Here is a 27,449-nt window from a genome sequence, read left to right as displayed (position 1 = left end):
GCGGCTCCGCCAGCCTGGAGGCCGGAGCGCTCCGAAGCCCGTCCGGGACCGAGGAGGAGGAGCGGCGCATAGCCACGGACCGGGGCGACCCCGAGGAAGAAACGCCCGCGGGGACGCGGCCGTGGGCCCTGGAGGAGCCGGCCTTCTGGGCCTCGCAGCCTCTGGGGAGCCCGGAGGAGGAAGGCAGTGGTAGGTGGACCTTTCCGTTACGGGGGTTCGCGTGACGGCCGAGCGGAGCCCCGCGGCGGTGCTTCGGGGACGGGCTCGGGAAGGGAAGCGGAGCGCTCCCGCCGCCGCCGCCAAACCCTGCGCGGTGGCGGGGATGGAGCGCTGCGTTGCGCCTCCAACAGCCTGGACGCCATCCAAGCCCCTTCCAAAATTAACGCGCCCTGAGAGAATTGGGAAGTTGCTCAGTGCTGGGGGAACAATAGCGTGGATGGCACTTAAATTTAGCTCAGATTGTGCCACGTTCGGTTTAGCTTTTGACCTGGCCCTGTCCACAGCCCTTCACTCAAAGGCCAAGTAGGTCTTCTAAGAAACTGCATAACGTTTGCATGCTCTTGAGAGTTTTTCACACTTTCCGGTGTCATTGACATCTATGTGGGCTTTTTTTGAGGAGGAGGGGGGATTTTTATCTGCTGAGGTACTATCATTTATGCTCTAATAGGAAATCAAACTCTTAGCTATCTATCTACCCATTTATCTATCAATCTTTATTGGTCATTTTAGTAGTACCTAAGATGTTAATCATTCCACGATTCTCAGAGATTATACAGCATTCTGGTACTAGGAGTAAGACCATCTCTGCTATCCTAGAAGGTTTAGAAAACAGTAATGCAATTATCCCATGAAAGTCTAACTTTAATGTAATCATATATAATGGGAAAATGCTGTCATTTTGCGATAATAGGACTGAGTGCAGTGAAAATCTCATTACACATAATACAAACCTGCCCAGTCAGCATAAGCTGTTATTTTTCAACTCTGCAAGGAATAGTAGAGTCTCTTCTTCACTATTCATTGTAACCTGCTTTTAGGTAAAAGGTGTTTAAATAGAAATCCCCTAGGAAATGCCATTTCCTTTGTTAAGATATCTTTTAGGTTTTTATTTTTTTTCCTATGCATTTTTGATAAGAGATCTGCTAAAAAGGGAAATAGCTTTTCCATCCATGCTGGGGTTTATGCTTTCCCCAACTATTCTCTCCTGCTTTTTTTTTTTTTTTTTTTTGGCTGTTTGGGCTCTGCTGCATTTCTTCAGCTGTTCCCCTCACTGTGAAGGGGACACCTTTCTTCTGGGAAACTTTCAGGGGTCTCTGCAGGGCTCTGGTAAAAAAAAAAAAAAGTCAAGGTGGTGGCCATGACCGTGTGATGAAAGCTCTGCTTGTTTGTATGAGTCTTTCTCTGAAGAAGAGCAAGAATTGTCTACCTAGAGCAGTGTTCCTCAACCTTGGCCACTTGAAGATGGGAGGACTTCAACGCCTAGAATTCCCCAGCCACCAATTCTGGGAGTTGAAGTCTGCCCATCTTCAAGTGGCCAAGGTTGAGGAACACTGCTCTAGAGAATTCAGGGTTAAGCATTTTCATGGTTTGCAGTGGTGTCTCTTCATGTCACTTCCAAATTTTTTTATTGCTATTATTGGCCATACCTTAGTTGTTCTCCATGACCTCCCTCATCATCCCCCACAATGCACTTGCTTAGGAGGAGCTCCCAGGCAGTACTATGGTGGAGGTGAATTAAAGAGGCCAGGTGGATCCCTGCACCTACCCACAAAACGGCCAAGGTGCTTTGGTGGAACCGGCCTGTTTATTATGGGATCTGAGAGGAGCGGGAGCCCATGGTGATGCTTCCATGGTTTTGCTGTGCTAAGACTGCTCTGGCAGCAGTTGGTCGGAGCCTTGCAAATGTCCTATGTTGAACATGGTCAAGCAGAGGGATTTTGCTTTCAGTCTCCCAGCCAAGATTATTTTGGCAAAGGATGGAACACATCGCTTTGCCTGTGTTTAGATAGTTTGTTGGTTTTCACACAGACTCCCGGGGGCTGTAGCTGAGCTTCCTGACGGTGGACAATGGTCAGCTGAGAGCTTTGGACAGAGTAATGCATGTGAATACTCTTCCTTAAACAACACACCCCCAAGTTTTAACCAGCTCTAAAACTTAATCCACAAAGTTTAGTAGATTGTTGGGAGAATAATGAGGTGGGGAAGCTGTTGAAGATGCACCCCACAGAAGCGAGTCCAAAGGGTGAATGGGAGAAGCAGCCCTGGCTAGCTGATGGTGGTTTTGGCCTGGGAGGGATCCTCTCTGGGCGGCACCGTTTGCCCATTCATGCAATGGCTGGTCTTCCCTGAGACGGTTCCAGGGAAGCAGCTTAAGTAGCGCTTGGTGATCACAGAGGTTGATCCATGGGGAAACCTTAAAGGTTGGGCTGGCTGAGGCTTCGGGTGCCTGACTCAGTTTTCACAGCAGGGTTTGGACAAATGAAGGTGATTGGGGCCCAAGATTTGGAGCAGCCAGGCAGCCAAGCGGGTGAGGAATGCAGGTGTGCAAAGGGAGGATGCCTGGACAGGGGTGTTTGCAGTGGCCCCAGGAGAGAGAATGGGCTGGAGGGTGAATCAAAAAGGAAATGGCCTAAGGAGAAAGGATGGAGCTGGGTGAAAATGCCAGGCATCAACTGCTTGGTTGGCAGAGGGAGAAAAGGATTTAGAGATGTGTGTCTGAAGGGAGGGCAGGCAGGCAGGTGACCAGAGAAGGGATAATGGGCTGAGGTTGATATATGTGACAATTTTCTGGAAAATCAATTTGGGGTGACTTATCAGCAATTTGGGGCAGCATTAATTTTACCCAAATGGATTTTGAAGTGATTTGGAGAAAGTACTTGCTGGGTTTCTGCCAAAGATGCTTGGTTCTGCTGTTAAGCTCAGCCATGTGAAACATTAGCACAACGTCGCTAACCAGTTGTGTCCTCCGTCTGTCTGCTGTCACATGGGTATTTTCTCATGCAGTGAACGTGGATTGCATTTTATATTCCTTTCCAGGAATTCTGCTTGGGGGGAAAAATTCTCACTCATTGAAGGTGGTGCTCCACAAAAAATACCAGCCTCTGGGTTGGTTTTTGGCAATTGTTATGGCTAATTCCATTTCCATAAGGCATTTTATATATGAGAGTCCTTTGCTAGGGGTTTGTTTGTGCTGTCCCCAGAACTCCAAAATACAGTTTGGAAAAATACCTGCATTCTTTGGGTGGTTTTAGGGTTGCCATGGTTTGAATAAACTGTTTTTCTGGCATGTTTAAGTCAAATGGAATATTTTCTTGGCATGCAGATGAGTGGTAGAAAAAGCTTCCTTTCTATATTCCATAACAATAGTAAAAGGTTGGCAATTCCAGCTGAAATAAGAGCAAACCTGTATTTTGAGGAGCTTCAAGCAATGTGGTGCCGACTCCGTTGTGGATCTGTACCCTCACAGTACCCAGCCTCTCTGCTGGAAGGCCGGATTTCAAGCTCCCTCTTGAAGGGTCAAGGCTTGCAAAATAGAAACTCTGCGTCTGTATCGATGTAGGCAATGAGGAGGCAGCCAGCAGTGGCCTGGACAACAGCCTGACCAACATCCAGTGGCTGGGGAAGATGACCTCAAATGGACTAGGCTCCTGTGGCCTGAAAAGGGACACGGAGAAGGAGAACCAGACCCCGAAGCAGAAAACCCTTAAGGTGAGCGAGGGGCCACAGAGGCCAGGTGGTAGCCTTATGTCTTTAAATGTGGAGCTTCTGCAAGAGTGGAGGCTTTGTGGGGCACACATGTGCATGGCTCCGGGTGTCTGGGGTGGCAGGCTAATGGCGTGAGAAGAACAGCTGCTGCCACTTTCTAGGAGAAACACAGAAAAGCTGGGGGCAGTGGCTCTCTCTCCATGATGGTGTTTCCTGCGAGCAGGGTTGATGACTTGTGGGTGTCAGAACTATAGTTGCTATGCTGGTCTTAGTTTGGTTCCCCATCCCCACAGAACCATCCAGTTGAAAGGGGCCCTTGAGACCATCAAGTCCAGGCCTTTGCTTGGGGCAGGAATCCAAACGGATTCCAGATTCTGCTTGAATGCATCCAATGAAGGACAAGCCTAGCATCATTCTGAGTTCCCCTGTTGAGCTGCTCTGTCTGCTGGGTTATGTTACCTTTTTTCAACTGCATCAACTGTTCACTTGTCTTCAGTTTGTAAAAAGTTACTATTACAAGCTCTTTCTCTCAAGCACAATTAGCAATCCAGGTGTTCTCATGCTCTACGCTGTATACTTGATTTTTTGCTTCCTGCAGAAAGAACTTCACACTTGCCTGTTAAATTTCCCTGTCACAGCCCGTTTCTTCAACCCATCAAATTCCTTTTAAATGTTATTTCTGTCAGACAGTAGCTGTCCCAACGAATTCTGTATTATCTGCAAATTTGGTAAGTGTTCCCTTCAACCGATTAATGAAATTTTGACGAGTAAAGGACCCCAGAATGATGGCTCTCTTTTTGCTACTTCTCTGCAATTTCATAAGCAACCATTAATGATCACCTGTGAATCAGGCTTTCAAATATATTGTCATGATGTGGCAGGATGAATCAAGATTGCCAATCACCTGAGCGTCTCCCTCTCACAAACAGCACATCAGCCACGTAGGCCAATATCTTTTTAGAAGGTAAAAGGTAGATATAGGACTGTGAAGGATGCACAGGAGAATTGCTCTTGATAGGGAGTGGAGCTTCTCTTCCTCAGAAAGAGAAAGATTTGTTTATACATCTGCCTAATGGGAAAAGTGCAGAAGGGAGAATCAAAGGCTTCCTGAAGAAGCAGATAGCTTTTGTGCACTGCACAGAAAGAGGTTTAGTGGGGTTCTCATGATAAGAGCCAGACATGGTCTGTGAACTGGCAAGTGTTTATGGCACTGTAAAGAGCCAGCCTGAAAATACAAGGCAGCTGAGATGTGTTGATTGATAAGGGGAGAGGGAGGCCAGGGGGAACAGATTGCCCATGGTTGCCAAGCAACCACAAGATCAGAAGATCCTGGGAATTTCCCATGTGAGAAGGAAAATCATCACAGAGAAAATTTATAACTGAACCACAGAGATCATCTGTGAAAAAAGCTGAAAACAAATAACAGAGCTGAAGTATGCCTGCTTATATACCAGAATAGCTCAGAAATAGAATCCTAAGAAAGGGGGTTGTAACATAAAAGTACGGTAAATATTATTTCACTTATTGCTCAAAGACATGAAGTCACAAGTTTTTTTCCTGGGGAAAAAAAAACTTGTTAATAAAAGTGGTTTTCAACCATAAACATCTATGACCATCCCTGAAACAAACCAATGACACATCTTCCATTCAAACATTTTGCTGAAGTCAAGGTATATTATGTCCACTGTATTCCCACAATCTACCAAGGAATTTACTTGGTCAAAAAGTAAGTTAACATTAGTCTGGCAAGACTTGTGCTTGACAAATCCACTTCTGCCAATTGATGCACTGATTTCAAGACTGACCTCTTTATGATATGCTTTACAATGCTCCCAGATATTGATATTAGACTGACAGTTCCGTAGTATGCTGGACATGCCCTTTTCCCCAATTTGAAGAAAGGGCTAACATTTGCTTTATTGCAGTTATCTGATACTTCACCAATTCTCTGGGATTTCCCAGAAGTAATGCACAAGGGTTCAGCTAGTTCCTTTAGATTCTCTAGAATGCAATTCATCTAGCCTGACATTCAATGCAAAGAGGTAAATTCCTGAAGCAAAATTCTGGTGGAAAACAAGGATTTCTGTTGGCGAAGACTGAAAGAATGGAGTAGCTCTGGCGTTACAGGCTAGTATTTTGTTGTCTTCACTGAGTGGCAGGTATACTTTCTCATTTCATTTCCTTTATTCTGAAACTATGTAAAGAAGCCCTTTTTATTATTCACAGCCGCTTGTTCTGAGCTTTCAGTTTCCGGGCACCAGCTCTTCCCTTCCAGCTACTTGTTCCAAGCTGACCTTGTGACCTGGTCCTCTTTCATTTTTGCACATTCCCTTTCTCTTTGCTTTTTTTAAGATCTTAATTAAGCTTTTTCCTTAGCCACACTGATTTCTTCTGCTGTCTTCCACCGTCTTTTCTCATTGGAACTGTTTGCAGTTGTGCTTTTCATAACTCTTTTGGGAATTCCCATCCAGTTGAATTCTGTTTCTTGGTAACATCTTCACCATGTGATCCTATTTATAATTTCTCTGTGTTCATTATAATTTGCTTTTTTTTTAAAGTCCAAGATGAAGTATGTGACTTGAACATACTAAACTAGATGTAGTAAGATTTCCTTTTTTCCCTCTTATCTCCTGCCTCCTATTAATATTTTTTTATTTGTTTACTGCTTGCTGGCTACTTTTTAGTTTTCTTTTACACTTTGCTTAATATTGCTTACCCTGAAAAGGAAGCACAAGATGGGTATATATGTATACGCTAATCCATTCTTGATTAGACCTAAGACCCACTTAATTCAGTTTCATGTTCCAGGAGTGGCCAACCAGATGCCATTAAGAAGCCCACAAATAGGACAGGAACACCGTATATAGTCCCCTTTGGCTGAACATCCCTCAACGGTAGTATCTTTGGTCACAGATGTCTGTGTCTGGATGTCTCCTAGAAAGTCCATCCCATCTCATCTCACAGACTTCTGGGTTCTTCCCCTACGGGCCCCAGCTGCCACCACATGTTCTCCTCCTTGGGTATCTTCAGCTCCTACTTCTATTTCATATTCACCTCCTTAGCTTGTCATTGAGTATGCTCTTCATTCATTCATTCACTTTTTTTCCTATTTCTCCTTCTCATGAGGATTGTTTTTGCCTCAGCGTGCAATATCTCCTTGTCTGCACCTTATTGCTCTGTGAATTCACAACCACACTTTAAAAAATTGTGTTGTTTTAGATGAACTAATCGTCAGTACTGCATTTCTGCTAAATTCCTGAATTTAACTGAAGGGAAGGATATTTTTCTTAAGTGATTAGTCCTTAAAAAATGGAAGTATTCTTAGATTTGCTGAGAATACAGTGAAGAAATTTTAGCATCTAATTTTCTATGGTGAGAAGCAATTGCCCTAAGTCAGGGTTTCTCAACCAGGGTTCTGTGGAGCCTTCGGGTTCTGCAAGAGGCCACTAGGGGTTCCTTGGGAGTTCAAGATTTATTTAAAAAATTATTTCAAATTCGGGCAACTTCACATTAAAGAGGTAAATTTCATTCTTTATTTTCATTTTAAGAACACTGTTAGTGCATATATGCAGGCCTACACATGAAACCAATGTAATAATTTTTTAACTTCTGGCCTGTATTTGAGCCTGAATGTGCAGGGGGTCCCCGAGGCCTGAAAAATATTTCAAGGGTTCCTCCAAGGTCAAAAGGTTGAGAAAGGCTGCCCTAAGTAAAGGCTTTTCCTTGTGGGTAAATTTTGAAATACAGCCAGGTAAGTCACGGTCCTCTTCTGGTATCCCTGTCTGCCACAGAGGACTGTTCTATGGGCCCTCCTCTCTTGATTTTGCCTTTTTTCCACCTTCCAGTCTGAGGGAAGCCCCCCAGTGGCCACCGCCTCTTCCACTTTGTGGCACGAATCTTTCCCTGAGCGGCCTCCCTACTCTTACATGGCCATGATCCAGTTTGCCATCAACAGCACTGAGAAGAAGCGCATGATGCTGAAAGACATCTATGCCTGGATTGAGGATCACTTCCCCTACTTCAAGCATGTGGCCAAGCCAGGCTGGAAGGTAAAACGTCTTTTGACCTGTACAAACCTCTCGATGAGGATGATAGAAATTTTGCGGACTCTGAATACTCTGTGCTTAAAAATGTAAATGTCTTGCCAAGAAAAATGGAAATTGTTAAACTATGCATATTTTGTACACCTAAGCAACATCTCTGAGCCCCTCCCCCAATTCTTACTAATATATTTTGCTAATTCCTCTGAGTTTGTTAGCATGAGAAAGTACAATTAACTCTTGACCTCTGTTCATGTCCTTTTGAAATTTTAGCAGACGTTACTTCAAGAGTCTGTCAGTTTAGGAACACGGAGGACTAGAAGCGTAAGCTTCTCTCCTGTACAAAGCCCAGCTCCCTCTGGAGGGTCCTGGAGTCTGCAAACCCTGTCTTAGCTCAGGGGGCTCCTCCTCTTCCCCATCCTCAGTCCCCCACTACAAGAGAAGGATTAAGGAATGTGAGCAGCATCTCCATTCCCAAAGTGGGAGTTGTGTGGGGTGCACACCCAGCCCTGGAACAAGTCTCCTTTTGATTCCAGTTACCAGGCAGCGATTCAGTACGGAGATGAACCATTTCTAGATTAATCTGCATCCAGCACATCTTTCACGTGTCCTCTGTGGAATGATTATTGTGGCTCACTGCACGCTGGCTTCACAGCAGACTAAAGATTGCAACAGCCTTTGTTGCCCTGATGGATGACCAGCAGGGAGTGGTGATTCTTTTTCACCTGTCATTAGCTTTCAGTATCATTGGCCATGGCATCCTTCTGGAGGACTTGGAAGTACAGATAGTCCTCGGCTTATGACAATTTGTTCAGCGACCTTGGAGTTCCGGCTGTCTCAGCACCCCCCTGGTCACATGATCGTGATCTGGGCACTTGGCAGCTGGCTTGCGCTTAAGACCGGTTGCCATGCCCTGTGGTCATGTGATCACCATTTTTTACCTTCCCTGCCACTCGCACCCTCTCCCGAGCCTTCCCACGCCTCCCTCGCACCCTCTCCCAGCCTCACCTTGCCTCCTGCGTGCGCTCCCTGACCCATGCTGCACCCTCATGCCCTCCCCAAGGCTCACTGCACCTCCCTTGCTCCTGCCCAGCAGCAGCCACTTACCTGCCTGTGGGCCTGGGACTTGCAACTTCCTTCTGGCTTCCCCACTGACTCTGGTTGTGGGAAGCCGGCGTGAAGTTGCCACGCCTAGCGGCCGTGGGATTCGATTAGCGGGGGCAACTGGGACTGCAGGGATTCCTGTCGCTAAGCAATGCGGACACAATTTTTGACTGCATTGCTTAGCGACAAAAATTCTGGTCCTGATTGCCGGCGTAAGTCAAAGACTGCCTGTAGGAGGCCCTGCAGAGTGCTCCGAAGGTCAGTCTGGCTAGGGCCTTCTGGGCACGGTTCTTTTTCTTTCCGTGAATGACCTCTTTGGTTCTTATCCTAGGGGTTAAAATTGTTACAATTTTCATACCCTGTGCCAGAAACAAATGCCGAGTCTTCAAGTGAAGGGAGCAGAAGGACATTGGCTTGGGGTATGCTGCCTCATGGAAGAACAGAATATGCCCTTTCCTGCCAGGCCTGCTTGCCCAAGGACACTTTTTAGATCCTTGGTGACCTGCATAATTGCTGTATTCCTGTCCGGGGTTATTTGCTGTGGCAAAAGCTTGGTAGTCCCCTAGTCGAGGGTCTCAACAGGAAGTCGGTCCAACAGAAGAGCTCTGTGCTGGAGACAGGAGACGCTCCCGATGCCTGCTCTCTGCTTTGGGCCCAGTGACGGTCTGAATTCCGTTCCTTGTTTTATTTTCTCCCTTCCTCTCCTCTCCTCTCTCATTTTCTTTCTTAATTTCTGGGGAGCATCATAGTACGTTGCCCCTGTTTTTCTCCTTGCTTTATGGCTTCCAGGCTTTTCTTTGAAAAGTGCTTCAGTGCAGGAGTAGGTCCCCAGGGCCTGACAGGGATCTTCAGAGCCCCCTTTGCCCGAAGTAGGGCGTGTGTGGGCTTCTGTCTGCCTGGCCAGGACTTCGTTTTGCAGGTGGAGCGTGGCCGCCTTCCTGTCACATCTTTCCTCCAGAAGTGGGGTTAGGGTTAGGTTAACCCTAACCCTAACGCCTCCAGTTTTGTCAGCAGCTTCCATCGAGGTTAGCTCAGCATCCTGCGAGATTTTTTTACGCTTGATACTTAGCCCTAGTATTGCTGCAGCAACTCTGCCTTGAAAAAGTGAAAACTGAAAAGCTTCTCAGCATATTCAGACAGAAAAAGAACTCAGTCCCCAGCACACATTGGTCTTTCTTTGTCTTTTTTTTGGTACGACCACTGATTTGGGGCCAAACGCTAACACCGTCTGTTGGCAGACCCTTGGTATCTTAGCTGTTAAGTCCTCCAGTAACACCCTTGGATGTTGTTTTCTTCAGTATCGGTGCTGACTATCTGCACCAGGCACAAGACAAGCCACCCGGCAACAACCAAGATCTTGACTTTTCCTGCACCAGAAATTCATGAAGGATCTCTGAGTATGCGAAGAACTTGTCAGTGAGATCCAGTCATAGTTTATCTTCCAAATATTCTTTCAGTAAGATAGACCTAAGCTGATTTTTCCTAATACTCTCAATTACGCCTGCTCTAACCGGATAATGGCTGGCGCCAAAGTCAGAAACTGTTGATGCGGTTCCCCTCCCCAACGTCAGCACCCGGATTGTCCCTGCGGCCAGGCACGCAGTTCCTGTTAGGGGAGGTGGCCCCTGGCACAGCTACACAGCACCCTGCTCAGAACCATTTGCATTTCGCTTGGGGGGCAATAGGCAGCGCCTCCCCTCCTCTGGATGTGATCAAGAAGAGGGGTGCTTTCAGCTGGATTCCTGCGTGGAGCAGAGCACAGGACTTGAGCTTCTATGGCCCTGCCAATTCTTAGATTCTCTAGGATTTCACTGCCAAATTTTGGCAGACCAGTCTTGGGGACAGGGGGAATAAACATAGTGCTTGTGGGCCAAAAGTGTGTGTGTGTGTGGGGGGGGTGTTATTCATCCCCGAATCAAAATATACTGTAAGTGAATAAATAAAACACTGAAGTCTTTCTAGCATCTTCCTGAATAATTCACGAGCAATAGGCTGTTCTGCAGTGATACATACCTGTGAAAGATCCAGATGGCACCTCAGCATAGTCTTGCTGCCTCCAAAAACCTGTAAAAGAATCTCCATTTTGGATAATGCCACTTTGGGACTGACTAACGTCATTTACGCATCGTCCAATGCAATATTGGCCATCATCTGTCCTCCCTGAGCCTCTTTATATCCTTTGTACTGGACAGACCGGCCAATCTCTGTTTAGCAGGAAAATGGATGCAAACCTAATATCACAAAGGATTGTCCCCATCCCCCCCACCCCGCCCAAAGCTGTCGCTTCAAGTCCTCAATGGTCTCTGGTCTCAGGATGGCTATTCAGGAGAAAAGGCCCCAAAGGCCAATCGTTTTGCAAAACTGCTGAGCAGAATTTCATTAGAAGGTTCAACCTCATTCTGTATGCATTAAATCCAGTGATTAGTTCAATGAAAAGAATGTCCTCGTTGCTGCTTAATGTTTGATTGCTAAAGCAATTCTGCCTACCCTTCCTTCCAAGGCCAATAAATCCATGTGGTAATAGGTAGTTGGCCTCTTGGATCCACAGGACTCTGTCGTTTTTCTGTGAAAGGCTGATGGAATTATAAGTTTTTCTTTTGGGTTGAATTTACTGACTGTTTGTGGGCACTATTGAAAGTTATTCTGTCTCTTTATGTCCTACCTCTAAAACCATTTTACCTCTGACCCCTCTTCTCACCCTGCCTTTCTCCCTTCTTGCCCCACCCTCTGCGGGTGCACTAAATATTCTCTCAGGACCGTGCTCCGTCCGCCTGGCACCGTGGGCTGTGATCCATGGAAGCGATGGGGCAATAAAATGGCTTCAGCTTTAAGGTGCCGCATGCCTTCTGTCCCTCCAAACTCGGCTCCCTGTTTTGTAACTGAAAACAACAAACATTTTTCCTCTGCAATCCAGAACTCTGTACGTCACAATCTTTCTCTTCATGACATGTTTGTTCGGGAGACGTCTGCCAACGGGAAAATTGCATTCTGGACCATCCACCCTGAAGCAAACCGCTACCTGACGCTGGACCAGGTGTTCAAGGTAGGAAAGGGCTCTTCCCGGTGCTTGTTTCCCATACCATTTAATTATAAGTCGCTTTCTATCTAAGCGGAGAGGAGGCATATTGACAGCCAGCAGCTGTTGGAGACCAAGGGCAGGGTTAATAATGTGTGTGGAAGGAAAGGTGAATGTGTGAAAAGTGCTCTGGAAGAAGAGCTTGCTTTAGTCACGAGCAGAACAAAATGTGCCTTGTTAGACTGCTTTAGATGTCTAGGGAAGGTAAGAGCCTAACCCCCCCCTGCTTGTTCTCCTGAACTTATAAAAATGTAGGGTGCTTAACCAAGTCTTCCCAGGGCTGTCTGGGTTGGAGGTTGGTTCCACAGGCCTATTGTGGGTCTGCTCCCCATCTTTGTCCTGCGAGTGTGGTTTGGTTCTGTTCTGCCTCTCCTGCTTTCTCTCTCCACTCCCTGGGAGAGGCTGATGAATAACTGAACCGCTTGGAGCATTGTTTCATCAGTATGATGACATTCACCCCTCAGTTAATCCTGAAATAGCAGTGCAGTCCCTGGAGAAATATCCAAATAAGGTTACGGATACAGGTAGTCCTCGCTTAACAACCACAGTTGGGACCGGAATGTCAGTTGCTAAGCAAAGTGGTCATTAAGCGAAACTGACTCGATTTTTTGGCCATTTTTTGCAGCGGCTGTTAAGTGAACCATGTGGTCGTTAAATAAATCACACAGTTCACAATTGATTTTGCTTGCCGGAAGCTGGCTGGGAAGGTCAAAAATGGCAATCATGTGACTGCAGGATGCTGTGACACTTGTAAATGCAAACCGATTGCCAAATGCCCAAATTGGGATTGCAGGGATGCTGCGAAAGTTGTAAGTGCAAGGACCGGTCGTAAGTCAGTTTTTTCAGCACTGTTGTAAGTCCAAACCATCAATATATGAATGGTCATTAAGTGAGGACTACCTGTATTATGAGAGTTAGGAAGTTGAAGGCTCATCCAAACATAGAAGCCATGGTGTTGCTCTAAGAAATTGTTGGTTCTGTTTGTGGATTTATTGTGCTTCAGAAAGACAAAGCACTGGGGAGCTGTGATACAGACCTTCCTGACAGACCCTGCCTCCTACTTTTATTGAGCTTTATATCAAGATCTTGCCCAAGCTGGGTGGCACCCTACTAAGTATTGATTATAGACCTAGTTCCTTGAAGAAGTAGATGCTAGGATTTTAACGATCACCTTGGTCCAGTTCAGGCTGGTTTTTATGGAGCTGTGGAGATTCTGGTAATATTAGATTTTGCACTTACGTAGCAGCTTTAGCTCAAAACAGGCAGGGCTCAGTAGGGTGGTGAGTAGCTTTTGATGTGGATTCTGAAAGATTTGTGAAAGGGGTTTTGATTGATTAGGGGTCTCTCCAACACGTCTTTTTGGATAGACGTGGATCACATGTGCTTCTCCTGAGCTTTATTTATTTATTTCTTGGGCTGTGAGGGAGGGACTGGCCGAGGGTCCTGCTCATCTCCTCCCATCAGGGGACTCTGGGCGGTTTAGAATAATTAATTAAAACAACCGTACAATAAATAAAATATACAAATATAAAATTACTCTAATAAATAAATATAAATAAGAGTAAAAAAGTAAAAAGGTCCAAGTGGCAGGAGAATCTAAAACAGTCCAAGTGTGGGAGGAGTGTTCTATAGCAGCCATCCCTAAGTAGATCTATTCCCCTCTCTGCCCCAAGCGAGGCGGCAGAACCAGGTCTTCAGACTCCTCGGTAAGGCCAGGAGCAATAATGGTATGTGGGGATGACCTTGGGAGACGGGGGAAGCACCGCAGCCAAGGAAACAGTCGGACAAGAGGCAGCTGAGTCCGCAGAAGGAATGGAGACGCGGCAAACATCTCAGAAGGGACCCTCCCTAGTTTCTTGGGCTATAAAGGTAACGGGGGAGAAACGTACTTTCAGACTCGCAAGATTCTGTCAGTGTAGCCTTACAATAAAGTAGAATTGTCCATCTGGTTGTGCTTCCTGTCTGGACTACAGTACCTTGCAAGGCTGACCGCTTCACAAAGAGTGTTTGTTTTCTTGAAATAGCACCTGCTCCTGGAGCAAGTAGTCAAGGGTCCAACATCTCATTTTGATTCCTCTGGAGTGGATCTCCAAATGAATTGTCCTCTCTAATTTCCCCCCTGAATTACAATTACTTATTTCCTCTCTAAGGAAATCTTGCAAGGACTTTCTTCCTCCCTCCCTCTTCTTCTAACTTAGCTAGAGCCACTGTGAAGTGGCCAAGACATGGTGTGGTGATCTCTGGTGCTTCACACCTCTGCAGCATGTTGGGGCAGGGCAGCAGTCTCCCCACCGCAGAGGTCCTGTGCTGAAGAGGGGGTGGCACCACAGATTATGAGCCGTTTGACTGCTCCTTGCAGCCACCCTTTCTGGACCCGACTCTCTGACCTTCACGTAAGGACAGTCGCACGGGTTTTCTTTGAATTGCTCTGTGGTATAGAATCCCTGGCTAATGGATCCCTTGCCAACAAGAGAGTTGTTCCCCACCATGCGCACACACAAATATCTGGAATGCTTGTTGGTGGGCCTGATATCTAGAGCCCTGATATCTATAAATTTATTAGATTTATATTACTGCTCCTCCCGTTGGGAGAGAGGGGCGGTAATATAAATCTAATAAATAAATAAATAAAATACCCTTCAACCTTCTTTCTCTCTCTCGGCGTAGAGATTGATGCATAATTTGACTAATATTTAGATTATTCCAGCCCCTCTCCAGCAGTTAGGCAGACTGTAGGTGACGATGGCCTTGGTGAGGCAGTCCTGCTTTGAGTGTTTTACAGTTCATTTTCCTTCCACTGAGGTCCAACTGAAAAAGGGGGTTGGTTGGTAAGACCATTTTTATGCAGCATGTCCTACTAGCTGCTCAGGGGATAGACATGGCCACCCCCTGAAACCCTCAGCTCACTCCCCTTGTCCACGATGGAACCAAAACAGTATTTAAGGGGGTTTTTTGCAAAGAAAAAATTAATTAGAAGGTATCCTTTTGTTCCTAATTATTGGTTGCAAACAGTAGCTGAACATTTCTTGGCAGGTTGTAGTTTAATCAGAATTGATAGGCAGTCAAGATGGATCCAAGGTGTTGAATTCCAGCTTGTCTACGAGCAGTTCTCTATATACAGAAAATCCTGTACCTATCTTAATACCAGAGCCTTACTGACGTTATTATGGGATGGGGAAGAGCCCCTTTTGTTCCCCTCTTTCCGTACTAAGGAGTGATGCCCTGACATTGTTATATGTTGAGATTCAGTCTGGTCAAGTGGCCCTAAGTGGGGAACAGCCTGAGCCCTGGCACCACGTATTCCCCGGGACGTAAAAGGGAAACCCTCTGCTTTCCGCAGCTCATGTGGCATGCAGCCCCCATCCCTACTGAACGTTAGGACCAGCATGCGTTTGGTCTCAGCCTAGGGTCTTTTCCTCATAGATTTCCTAAGCGATCTCCCTCAGATCAGGTCATGGTAACATAATTTTTTTAGGCCGGCAGTTTATAACAGAAAGAAAAAGACAAATACTTGCCTCTTTTCCTCTAGTAGGTCTTCCATTCCACCCTCAGGTAGAAAGCTAGGAGAATGAGGACCAGCTGTCCAATCTTCTGGCTGTCCCGGAACATTGCGTGCTCCCTTCTGAAATCTTCACGAACCATCCCAGTCGCTCTTGCCCAGTCCTACAAGAGGCACAATAAAAATGGAAGAATGGTCCTAGCTAGGTTGGTGGAGTGGCGAAGGTGCTGGGCTAGAAACCAGGAGATGGTGAGTTCTAGTCCCGCCTTAGGCACGAAAGCCGGCTGGGTGACCCTGGGCCAGTCCCTCCCTCTCAGCCCAACCTTCCTCATGGGGTTGTTGTGAGGAAAACTGGAGGCAGGAGCATTAGATATGTATGTTGCCTTTCAGTAACCCAAATTAAGGAGGGGGGGGAAATAAATAAAAAAAGAAACAATGCAGCCTACCGACAGGCCTGGACTAGTTCTCTAAACCGCACAAGTTGACTGCCCCTGGTGACTCCAGAAAGATGAATTCCGAAGCCATCAACCTGGATAGGATTTTCCATGGTGGTCTTTTATTTTACTGAGGTTCCAGTTCCCTTCTAAGAACTCTCTTAAAGAGATAGGGAATATCACCTGGCCAGAATTTCAATCACTTTGGAGAAAATCTATTTATAGTGTAGACCCTTGTCCTTTAAAAAATGCTATGTTCTATAGCAATAGTCAAAGTGACGTGACGTATATGCCCTTCCAAAAAACCCTCCAAATTTAGTCTCCACAGCAAGGTGAAATGGTTGCTAGAGAAATGGTATCGGATAACAGACTGACTCAGAGAATTCCTCTTCTGGAGACTGTGAGGAGACAAAAGTCCTCCTGTTCTTCCGCTGACCATCCGGAGTGTGGCAGGCCATCCCTGCCTCCTTTGCGTGGAAAGAGAATCAAGTCTCCTCCTTCTCTTGGGTGGAAATTCATAGCTCCAACGCAGTAGAAATTCTATGGGCAACAGCGCTCCTTGGTCTGATAACTCTTAGGAAGGAGCTGCCCTTGGGATGACAAAGTATTTTCCTCAGTCCAGAAGCTCCTGGAAAAGCATCTCCATTTGGAGAATGGATGACTCTCTCCCAGGTTTTCATGGAAACCATATTTACTGGGTTCCACCAGGGAAGTACCTGAACGCAGGTGAGGAGGCTCCATTTTGCATATCTGAGGGCCAAGCATTGGGAACTGTTCTGACCAGGTCCAGCATTAAGTAGCTTCTCTGCACTGGAGGAGGCAAAACTTTTTTCTTCTCATCCCTTAATTGCGCAGAGTGGATGCTCAAAATCTATCCAAAGGGGTTTTTTTGTGTATGGAACAAAAATCTGTCCAAAATTTTTGGAGCCTGTGAATCCCTGTCCTTTGAACTTACAGTATAATCAAGGACCTTCTGTGGTCATCTGCTTGGCTCAGTAAAAATCAGAACTGGATTTCCTTTGTCTTTTTCTGAGACAGCTGTATCTTCAGCCAGGATGCTTTGTTTCCAGGTGCAAAACCAGCATCTTCCCATCCAGCCCCCCTCCCCTTTAATACCTCTTTACACCACAGAGTGGGTGTGGCCTTCATTCTACCCATCTGCAGGAGAGGATCGCTCTGGAACATGCACACAGGCTATGCACATTTACGTTCCTGATCACGTTTCTCCTAATACTAGTTCCATTATTTCCCAAGTCAATGAATGCCTTTTGTGAGGCTCAGAAAGTAGAAGTAGGCTAACTGAATTTCTGTTCTTTCGGTCACAGTGGACAGTTTTGAAACTACCAAACCCATCACGTGCTCTACAAGGGGCTCCCTTGAAGAACACTGGGAAGGTGCAGCTGGTCCAGAACTCAGCAGCACGGGCAACGATGGGCAAGCCATCCCTGCATTATACCACTGCTCTGTGAGCCACGCTGGCTGACATTTGGCGTCTAAGTGCAATTCAGAATGCTGGTTATCACCTAGGAAGCCCTTCAGGGCACAGGACCTGGTTATCTAAGAGACCGCCCACCTATCTCTGATAGTTTCTGCCCCTCCAGCGTGAACAGGCAGAGTTGGCATTCTCCAAATCCCACCAAATTAGACCGTGGCACCTGATGGGACCCCGGAATTGGGCCCTTTCTGTTGCAGCGCTTGCCCTCTGGAATGGTGTCCCCCAGAGATCCATATGGCCCCCACCGTGGCTCGTCTTTTCCCCCGGGCCTCAGGTGAGGGGGGTTGGCAGTCCTCTTAGGGGTTTTGGGGTTGGTTTGAATATTTCTTCTTGGTGTACATCGTTCTTTTCTTGGTTGGCTTGGTTCTCACTGTCTTTAATGTGTGCCATCCAGAGTTTATGCAGTTGGCAAGGGGGAGTCTTCTGAATTTGTCAGATCCAAAACCTCTTAAACCTAAATAGCAGCTTTCAGTGTATTCCAGTGAAATGGCCAGGCCCTTCTCTCCTTCCTTCCTTGCTTCTCTGCCTTGCCTGTTTTAACTCTTTGCTTTTGAATTATAGCCATCAGAGCAGCTCCCAGTTCCAAAAAGAGGCAGAGGGAGTTTGTTGCTTGCTCTTCTGCCACGGTCTGGGGTTGAGAAGGCCCCTTCCCCACCCACTCCCCCCGGTTAAAATGAGAAAAGGGACCCTGGCTACTTGCTCCTGGAGGAGACCCCTCCTCACCTGTGATGCTCACTGAAGGGACAGACGTGATAGGACGCGCCCACTTTTCCTTCTTTTGAACCTGAAGTGGCAGGACACGTCAGGGATGCAGTCTTTAGAAATATCCTTAGACACAATGGTGGGTGTAAAATATTGCTGTTCCGGCTCCGCCAGGCAAAGCTGCGCATTGCTGGGCTCTGTCCAGATCCTCCTCACCCCAGGGGGTTCGGTCAGACGCCCGGCGTTGCTCGTATTGGCAAGCAGCTTTGCTCCAGCCCCGGGCTGCAGTCGGTCAGCGGCCAGTAGGAGCGAGCAGACCTGACCTGGTAGCATGAGCGCCATCCCCAAGTGACAGCAGAGGGAAAAAGCAAACAGGACTGCTTCCATGGAGGACTTGGTGGGAGGAAGGGCCCGGCAGGCTTTTCTTAGCACCTGCAAGTAGAAAGCCCCTTCAGAGGGGTTCTTCTTGAGACTCCTTGAGGGTGTGATGCCTGAAGGCGCCACTCTGCATGGAGGGCCGTTGGTATCTCTCCCGAGACCCAGCCCCCGGCAGTCTTCCCCCTTTGCTCTGTGCAGAAGAGCTGGAAGATCCTGGAGGAGGTTTGCTGTGTCACCTTGGGCTCGGGCGGGCTTCGGGGGACAGCCAGGAAAGGCAGACCGACCCTGGGGCTCCCTCATCCTGCACCAGCTCCACCCCTGCTTGGCCTTCTGTCAGCGTGGGGCCGCGGGACCCTGACTTTCCCTTTCTTGTCTCCCAATCCAAACATAATGCAGCAGCAGAAGCGTCCTACTCTGGATCTGCGGAAGAACGTGAAAGGTGGCAAAGCGGAGCCCCAGGCCTCCCGTGAGTATGCGTCTGTGCCCCCGCAAAGCCCTTTCTCTATGCCGGTCAGTGGAGGAAGCCAGCGGAAGCCGTTTGGCTGATGGGAAGGGCGGGGGGTGGGGCACCCATTAGCAAGCACCCTAAATGGGAGTTCTACCCCAGCCACCCTTCAGGGTGTAAAAGACACAGGAGCCCAAGACGTGGGTGAAGAGTCGCGCTCAAGGGGCGGCAGCCCATTCACTGGGCTCAGCTGGTCGTGCAAAGACAGAGAAAGGCCTTCCCAGGTGGACCAGACAGAAAACACGACCAGGTGAGCCAATCCTGCTGTAAGGCTCCATTAACAGACCCTTGCAAGTCTGAAAGCACTGATCTCCTGCCATCTCCTTTACAACCTGAGAAGCTGGAGGCTCACAAGGAACCCTCCCTTTCTCCGCCCATTATGCAGCTGCGGGCTCTGCCCTGCCTTATCTGTCCCTTCCCTTGGCAGCGTCTCTGGGCCTGTCTCCCAAGGCCGTTCCCACATGCCATTGCACTTAGTCACTGCAAAAACTCCTGGATGAAACGACTTCCCCACAGGAGAGCTTCAGGCGCTGCGTATGGTTGCAGTTGTGTATCCCAAACGTTCCCGAGTGACTGCCAGGAAGCAAGGCAGACCCGTCCAGAAGCTGGCAGAGCTGCTGCCGGTCAGCGTGGGTTCCCTTGGTCTCTTCACTGAGTATAAAGCCTTAAGGTGGCCCTGGAGCCAAAAGTTGATCATCTTTGGTGGGCACCAGCATATTTTCCTTTTTGAAAAATACGATTTTTATTAAGAATTTTGATTACAATAGGAAACAAAACTTAGAGAAGGAGAATAGAAAAAAGGAGGAAAAAGTGCAGGAAAAAAAGAAAGGAGAAAAAAAGAAAAATATAATAAAACAAGTATAAACAAATTTTATAACTTCACCCCCTATAAAGTGACAAACAGATTATCTCTTCATCCCATATCCCATTCTTTTATTTATAAGCAAATCTATAAAACATCAACTTTTCAATCCTGGTGTCAGCAAAAAGTCCATAAAGGGTTGCCAGAACCTTGCAAAAAATGTCTTCTTTCAACCTTGATCAAATAAACCAGCTTTATAGTCCTTCCTTTTACTTCTCTCAGTCTTTCTTTAATACAATCAAATATTGTGGTAGGATTTGATTTCTCTACAATTCTTTATTCCATTGCACAGATTTCTTCAAGGCTTGAACAAGCCTCTTTTGTAGATCCAATACGAAAACATTTTCAAGGTCATTCTCTTGGTTTATCATTTTTATTTCCCTTTTAATTTTTAAAACATTTTAAAAGTTTCTTTTGTATATCCAGCAAAGTGTCCTTTTCTAAATCATTCTCTTGGCCTGTCATTTGTACTTCCACTTTCAGTACCTTCTCCGTCTTGTCTGATAAAACTTGTTCCACGTCTGTCATTCCTTCATTAACCTCTTTTGGACATAGACTATCCGTAGTCGCAGACATCATTACTGACACTGCATACCGTAGCTGCTGATTTCTGGCCCCATTCTTCAAAGATCTTTAATGCTTCCGATGTTATTTCATAAGTCCCAGTATTAACTGACATCAAGAACTGACATATATTTTTTCTTCAGCTTAGAATCTTTAATCTTCTCTAGTATCCAGTTTCTAAAATCATCACTTATCTTTGTTATGACTTGCAATAGCCAGGATAGCCAAAATAAGTCTGTTTCCCATGAGAAGCCGTTTATTTTTTATAGTGAATTCAAAAACCTTATAGTAAAAGTCAATATTTCAAATTTATCTGGACTCTTAATCCATTTATAACTTTCTTAGATCAAAATCTTATTTAGCTTTTTGCTGTTTATTTCAAATTCTTTAAGTTCTTAAGCTTATAATTAATTCTTCTTTTATTCAGAGTTGAAGATAAACTCACCCAATGAAGACTTTTCAAACTTGTCATTCCAAAGGTCTCTGATAGCTTTAAGATGGTTAACAGGCAATTTCTGAAAGTGATTAGAAAGTAAGGTTTGCAAACTTAGTGTCCTTTAAAGGTCTCCACCGTGCTTGCGAGCAAGAGAGATCGCCCACATGCGCTCCGAACAGCTGCTTGTCACAAGGAGACCACAGGAGAGTGGTTTTCCACAAGTTTGAGGGCTGGTCCCGTTGTCTCCCGGCACTCAAATGTGTGGAAAACCACTCTCCTGTGGTCTCCTTGTGACAAGCAGCTGTTCGGAGCGCATGTGGGCAATCTCCCGTCCTCCCCTTATCCAAAGAGATTCCAAAGAACCAATCTACTCACCAGTTCCTCGGTTTTTGCCGTAGTCGTCGGCTCCACTTTCACGGAGACGTCTTCAGTTTGCTGTGCCTCCCTGGAAGTCAAGAAAAGACAACAGCATATATTTTTTTGAAGGCGCATCAGGAGCGGATACAGTTCAGAAAAGCTTCTCTAGACATGGTGGTCTTTATTATGAGACTTATGGCAACTTTTGCTGCAGTAGATTAATTTGTTCCTCCTCTGGGGGAAAAGGAAAGGAAAGGAAAGGGGAGGAGGGAGGAATGGAGAATTTTCTCTTGCTGGAAAGTCCTGTCTGGGTCCTGTGTGGGCAACACCGAGGGATGGTGCCTTTTCTTAAGAGGGAGGAAGCAGGTCCCTGATGCAAATATTTGCTTCTGCCAGACTGTAAAACAAGATGGCCCCTTAACCTTCTCTTGTTCTCCAGTATCTGGACGTGAACAAATAACTGACAGAACATCCGCTGCAGCAAAATGAAATTTGAAAGAAAGCTACTAGCCGTAGAATAGCCTAATCATAGCACACAGATAAGGGAAGGAAGACATTTCTGTGAACTTCCCCACCACCCCAACATGTACTGTGTTTCTGATGAGAAAATCAGCACTAATCCTGGATTAAAATAGGATGAGCCTTCCATAAAGCCCAGAATTCACAGTAAAAGAATTCCAGGTTTTCTTTTCTTTTTTTCCCCTTGACTTTGTGGAGGTCATTAAACCTGTAGGGAGATAACAAAGCCAACCCTCTGAGGAAGGACATCTACAGTTCAGGCACTCTCTGCTGCAGGGGCAGCCCACAGTCGGGTCACTGGGTTGGACCGCAGTCCTCCTCCCGGCTCTGTCGGGAAGGGAGATCAGGAAGGGGACATCGCTGAGAATCTGGGCCAGGCTCCAGCCCCTCGTCCTCTGCAGGATGAGAGGATCCAGAGTGGCACTCAGCCCCCGGCTATTGGTCACCAGGGGATCCGCATTGGATGGTGAACCCTAAAGTCCAGAGGCTTCGGAACTGTGTTATTTTCAGTGGTGCCCATTGCCCTCATTGGAACGGTGCTTTCACTCCTCATCTTGGGGAAGGTTGAAGATCTTTTCCCTTGCCTCGCAGAAAAATGGATTTTGCCTCCTTTCATTCACATCACTACCCAGGATTCTCCACCACCCCTCTCCAGGGCTTTCCCTCCTCACTGCAGTCCACCTGGTGCTGCAGATGAGACCTGGCACCCTCTCCAACACCCCAGAACAAGCTCCTGCCTCTGCTGCTGGTCCATCTGCCACAGTTACTCCCAGACATTTACTGCCCCGGGCAGCTGCAGTTGAGCTACCCAGGAGTTTGCTCTGGCTGTGCCAGATTCAGGGGCATCTACAGCTTTGCACCTGACTCAGCTGCTGTTATCCAACAGCTTCCTTCTCAGAAATGCGTCTGCACCTTCATTATCTGGACCCTACTGTGGGGGCCAGGCTCCTCCATCACCCTCCAAAACTAGGCCTTTGCACGGGTATGGCCTGTCCTTCGAGGTCAGCAGTCCATAGGCTCCCTGGCCATCTAAACGGCCCCTTGGGGTTCCTGGCCCACCTGGGCAGCGAACGCTCGGCGAGAACCTGCACTGCTCGAGCACTGGGAACGCTGCATCTCGTTCAGGAGCAGGGCAGTGGCTTTCCTTTGCCCTCCTCCATTCTGTGGCTGGGGAGGGACGCGCTTGGGACCAGTTGAGCGAGATGCCATGAAGGTGCTGTTTCAGATTTGCCCATCAACCTCGCTGCACTGGAGGAGGCTCCCCTGGTCCCCGGGTGGCAGCCACAGGAGGGAGGCCTGGCCTGTCACAAAACACTCCTAACTGACCAGAGCTGTTCCTGGTCCAGGTAACCTCATGTCTCTCTGGAGAGCTTTTATCTTCCCAGTTGCCCTTTCCTTTTGGAGGGGAGGCACATTTCCAGAGCAAGCCACTGCCATTTTAATTTTCTGGGGTCACCCTGAGTGGGATGCGGAGGCTGCCTTGCAAACAAAGACGATGCTGACAGGGAAGTGCCAAGGGAAGGTCCCAGAGGAGGTCGAGCCAGTTGCTTCCAAGATCTGCTGGCCTTGGAAGTGGAGTGACCGAGCAACTGGGGATCTGGCCAGGAGCCATTCTGAGGGGTGGGAGCAGAGAGCTGCTGCTGCCGCTCCATCAAGATGTCTTTGGGGTGTTCAGAGGCCGGTTTCATCCTAGCCCAGGAGATAATTTCACAACCTCTGTGGGGGGGCAGGTTGCATGAAAGTTGGCATATCTGGGTTAAGGTGGGTGCCAGTTCCTCTTCTACTGGGCTGGTTCCCCTTCCCACCCAATTACATCAGCAGGTATGGGCAGGACAGGGAATGGCACTGCGGGGCACTCCCTGTGCGTCTCCTGGGCACAGGCAAGTTGCAGAGCAGCCAGGATGCCTGCAGAGGCTGTGCCCAAGTTGCTGGCGAGATTCACGGAGTCCTTCTGGTGAGACGTCCAGGTCCTCCGATTCCCTGCCGTGGGGCCAGGAGAGCTCTGCTTTCTATCTATAGGAAACAGTGCCACCTGTTTCCTTTTTACTCTTGTGTTTTCAGTGATTTGTTTGGGGGTTTTAATTGCAGTGATAATCAAGCTGCTTTGGAAATAAAAACATGTCCCTGGTAAGGAAAAGATATCCTGGTGGTCAATCTGGAACTACCAAATTACTGGGTCTGAACTGTCTGGGCAAGCTCTGCCCCATAGTTTTGAAGCCAAGGAGGCGCTGTGGCAGCCTGGAGGAATGTGGAAAGCACGGAGCCCTGGGGGCGGGGCGGACTCAGTCGTAGGCAAATGCCGTTAAATTGCCCGGCTCCTTGGAGGAAGATTCATTTCTTCATTTGCACTTCAGTAGCACAGAACCGGAAGGGGAGACGAGCGCTGCAACCTCCGCAACGGCTGTTCTGCTAGGCAGCTCTTGGCTGACGTGAAGCCTTTCTTCCTCAGGGCCGAGGGTGAAGCCCTTGCTGCCACGGGTCAGTTCCCACCTGGTCCCGGCCCTGTTTCCAATGAGTGAGCCGCTTCGCCTTCAGACGCCTTCGAAGCTGCCTCTGCCTGTGGCCTCGGGGGCCATGCAGATCAACCGAGGGGAGCGCCCTGCTCCAAAGGTCAGTCCCCCAGACCTCCTGGCCTTTCTTAGGGGCGTGTTGGTCTGGGTGCTCCAGCTGTCCAATGCTGAGGTTGGCAACTTGGCACTTGTGGAAATGGGCCCCACTGTCTCCGAGGCAGTTCCCCCATCTGTGTGGTGCTTTGCCAGAAGTGAGGTGGGAGGGCTTAGCCTTGCAAAACAGCTTAGAAAGGGGCTGGTGCCCCTGGAAGCCGGGCAGGGCCTTGGCAGGTGGTGGGTTTATTTTCCCTGCCCACTTTAGGACATAGAGCTCCCCGCCACCTCCTCTACCCACGGGAGTCTGGCCCTCGGCCCTTGCTCCCCCCTTGAGGCAGTTCTGTCTCATCCGTTCTCATGAGGCAGGTTCTGCACCAAGGCTGTGGATCTCTCACTGCCCCCCCCCCCCAGGAACCACTGGCAATCGATGAGCCTGGATTTGATATGACGGCTTGGCTGAGCTTCTCACCCTCAGAGGTGTAGCTGCAGTAAGCCAGGACTGTGTGCAGTGTTTGGAGGGTTCCTGCTGTGAGCGTCCATTTTCAAATTTATCTGAATAAAAACTTCAGAAGATGGTTACAGAGCCAGTCTGAATAATACTTAAAAAAAGATTGGTAGGAATAAAAGAACAAGCACAATAAACACGATTCATATGCAACTAAAACCTCACAGATGCATCGTGAAAGTTTGGTTATTCCAATAGAAGAGAATTCTGTTGTGGGGGGTTGAACTGTGGAGTCCGTGGTGCTCTCTGAGCTTGCTGGCTGGCTTGCAGAAGTTTCATTACCCGACTAGGTCACATCATCAGTGCTGGTGATGTTCCTTAGTTGGGTAATGAAACGTCTGCAAGCAAACAGCCAAGCTCAGAGAGTACTGAGGCCTCCACAGTTTGGCTATTCTTAACTTTAGTTGGGTAGTTTGCAAAACTGTCTATTTTGGTGGTTTGGAGGGCAATGTATTTTGCTTCCTCAGAAAAGGGGTTGATGTTCTTCCCTGGCCCAGAGCATTGCACCGTACAGGATCTCCAGCCAATGCACAGATTCCATAGGAGTTGTTGGAGATCCCTCTTGGCTCAAACTGCAGCTCTAATGCCTGAACAGAGGGAGTGTCATGCGCTGCCTACCGCTGAGTAAAACACAGACGCTGATTCAGGGAAAAGCAGGTTCAGGTTTATTCAAACGTAGAGTTGCGCGAAAAAAGCTGAGAGTGAAGGGAGCGCGCCGGTGCGGGGTTTAAATACCCTGCGCCGGTCAGCGCCCCCTCACCTTGAGTTGCGTCATCCCCCCCTTGTCCTGCATACTTTCGTGCCGGTAGGTGAAGGGTTGCGGGGCCCCAGCTGGTGCCCCGGGATTGCCCATAATCGGTTTCCTCTTTCAGCCGGTGATTGCTGTCAGCTGGGCGATCTCCGTTGCGCTTTTGCTAACAGCTTGGGTGTGCCTCGTGATCCGCCTTGTCTTTGTCTTTCCTTCTTCCTCTTTTGTGTCCTGATGGCTGAATCATCCGGCCGGGGTCTGTGTCTGTTGTTGTGCGTGTTATGATTATCTTAAGTCCCTTCCTCTGCTTCCTCGTTATTGTCATGTGTGCCGTTGTGCTGATGTCTTCAGCTCAACGGCACTCATGACAGGGAGGCTAAGATTGACCAACAGCCTGAGAGGGCAGAATAAACTTTGCCCGGTGCCGAAGGACAGCCAGCCACCAGGAGAATGTGTCCAAGTGCGAAGGGCGTTGTCAGCTTCTTCCTTTCCACGTTTGTTTCACAGATCCTGCGCTCCAGCGAAGAACCAGCGCTGTTGCCTCCTGCACGTTCCATAAAGGAGGAGAGCTACTGCGGCGAAGGGTCCTCTTCATTGGGCCCCTCTCAGCCTCTCGAGGAAGGCCCCTGTACGGACAGCGGAGAACCGTCAGCCGGAGTCCTGAGGGACGGTTTCCGCTCCTGGGAGTGGGCCTCCAGCTTCCTCCCTGCGTGGCCTGTAAAGGAGGAACCAGCACAAGGCGGCAGAGAGCAGAGCCTCTGTGTCTGGGCAGCCCCTGTGAAAGCGAAGGGACAGGCTGCCGGTCTCAGACCAGCCCCCCAAAGCACGCCAGCCGTAAAGAGGCAAGCGCCGGGCAGATCCAGAAGGAAGCAGCACTTAGCCCTCTCCTCCTTGGAAGAACCGGTCCTCCTCCTGCCCCTCGGTGGTGGCTCACCTTCCTTCCTGATGGGACACAGCCTTCCCTCCGCTCAGGGGGGCCCTCTGGGAAGCGTGCCCCACCCCACCTGTGCTCCGGGAGAGGAGGGCCGTTTTGAGACTCCAGTGCAGGGGGTGTCCTGCCAGCTGCCAACTGCTTCCACCCCGAATAAGACACCCATGACCACCTCCACACCCCTGCCAGCCCCTGACCGGTGGAGATCGGCCCCTTTGGTCAAGGAGAGAAGCGAGGTGGATTTCAGCTCTCTGAGACCTTCTCCACTGCCATTCCTGGCCTTCCAGGACGGTTTAGATCTCCTGGGGTTTCATGAGGCTCCACTAAGACCACCCCTGTGTGATTCTCCCCAGCGCCCACTCCTGAGTGCAGAAGCTGGTGAAATAGTCCCTGGGCTCCTGACCAGTTCCCCCACACCCAGCACGGTGGCCTCTGAGCTCCCGGGAGACAACTCCCTTCTGGAAGGCCTTGCCTTGGATACCCTGCCTGATAATTGGAGCAAAATCGCTCTGGACGTCAGTTTCCCAGACACCCAGAATGACGACCTGGAGACCAGCCTGAGCTGGTCACCGTTCCTTCCTCAGCTGAAGTGACCCGATCAGGTTTGCTGCAGATGGCCTCACCCGTGCTGCCCCTTCAGAAGGCCCGGTCCCGTACCCCAGGGGCCCTTCAGCGAATTCTGCCGCGGATTATCTGCAGAGGCCACTCGTACGGATGGCTGAGGAAGCCCCGGCCACAAAGGTTGGAAGGAAGCTCCCCGCCCTGTCTCTGACAGCATCTTCTTCGTAGGTGACGACCTTGACAAAGTTGGGATGCTCTGGCAAAGCTCCAGGACTGTCCGTAGTTTCAGAGAGAACTTCTGGGGGTTTGGCTCGAGGAAAGCTTCATCCACCGAAAGGAGACTTGGCCACACAGATGACCTCTTACATGGCCACAGACCCTGGGTGTGGCTCCCTCGATGCTTGGGTGGGGATGGGGGTGGT

At 48.5% G+C, this 27,449-nt stretch overlaps 2 protein-coding genes across 2 annotated transcripts in view; both read left to right on the top strand.

The window, feature by feature from the left end:
• TSPAN9 (tetraspanin 9) overlaps positions 1-27,449 on the top strand; it is a 261,741-nt gene that overhangs the window by 108,959 nt on the left and 125,333 nt on the right. The gene's annotated exons all lie outside the window — the stretch shown is intronic.
• FOXM1 (forkhead box M1) lies at positions 59-27,059 on the top strand. The gene is made up of 7 exons (XM_063308384.1): positions 59-189; positions 3,560-3,708; positions 7,551-7,754; positions 11,764-11,892; positions 18,830-18,899; positions 24,126-24,286; positions 26,043-27,059. Exons 2-7 carry the CDS (start codon positions 3,625-3,627, stop codon positions 27,057-27,059), a joined length of 1,665 nt encoding a protein of 554 aa, XP_063164454.1. The 5' UTR covers positions 59-189; positions 3,560-3,624.

This window comes from Candoia aspera, chromosome 7 (assembly GCF_035149785.1).
Source record: "Candoia aspera isolate rCanAsp1 chromosome 7, rCanAsp1.hap2, whole genome shotgun sequence".
Lineage (NCBI taxonomy): Eukaryota > Metazoa > Chordata > Lepidosauria > Squamata > Boidae > Candoia > Candoia aspera.
The sequence above is the reverse complement of the archived record's forward strand: the minus strand, read 5'-3'. Positions and strand labels throughout refer to the sequence as shown.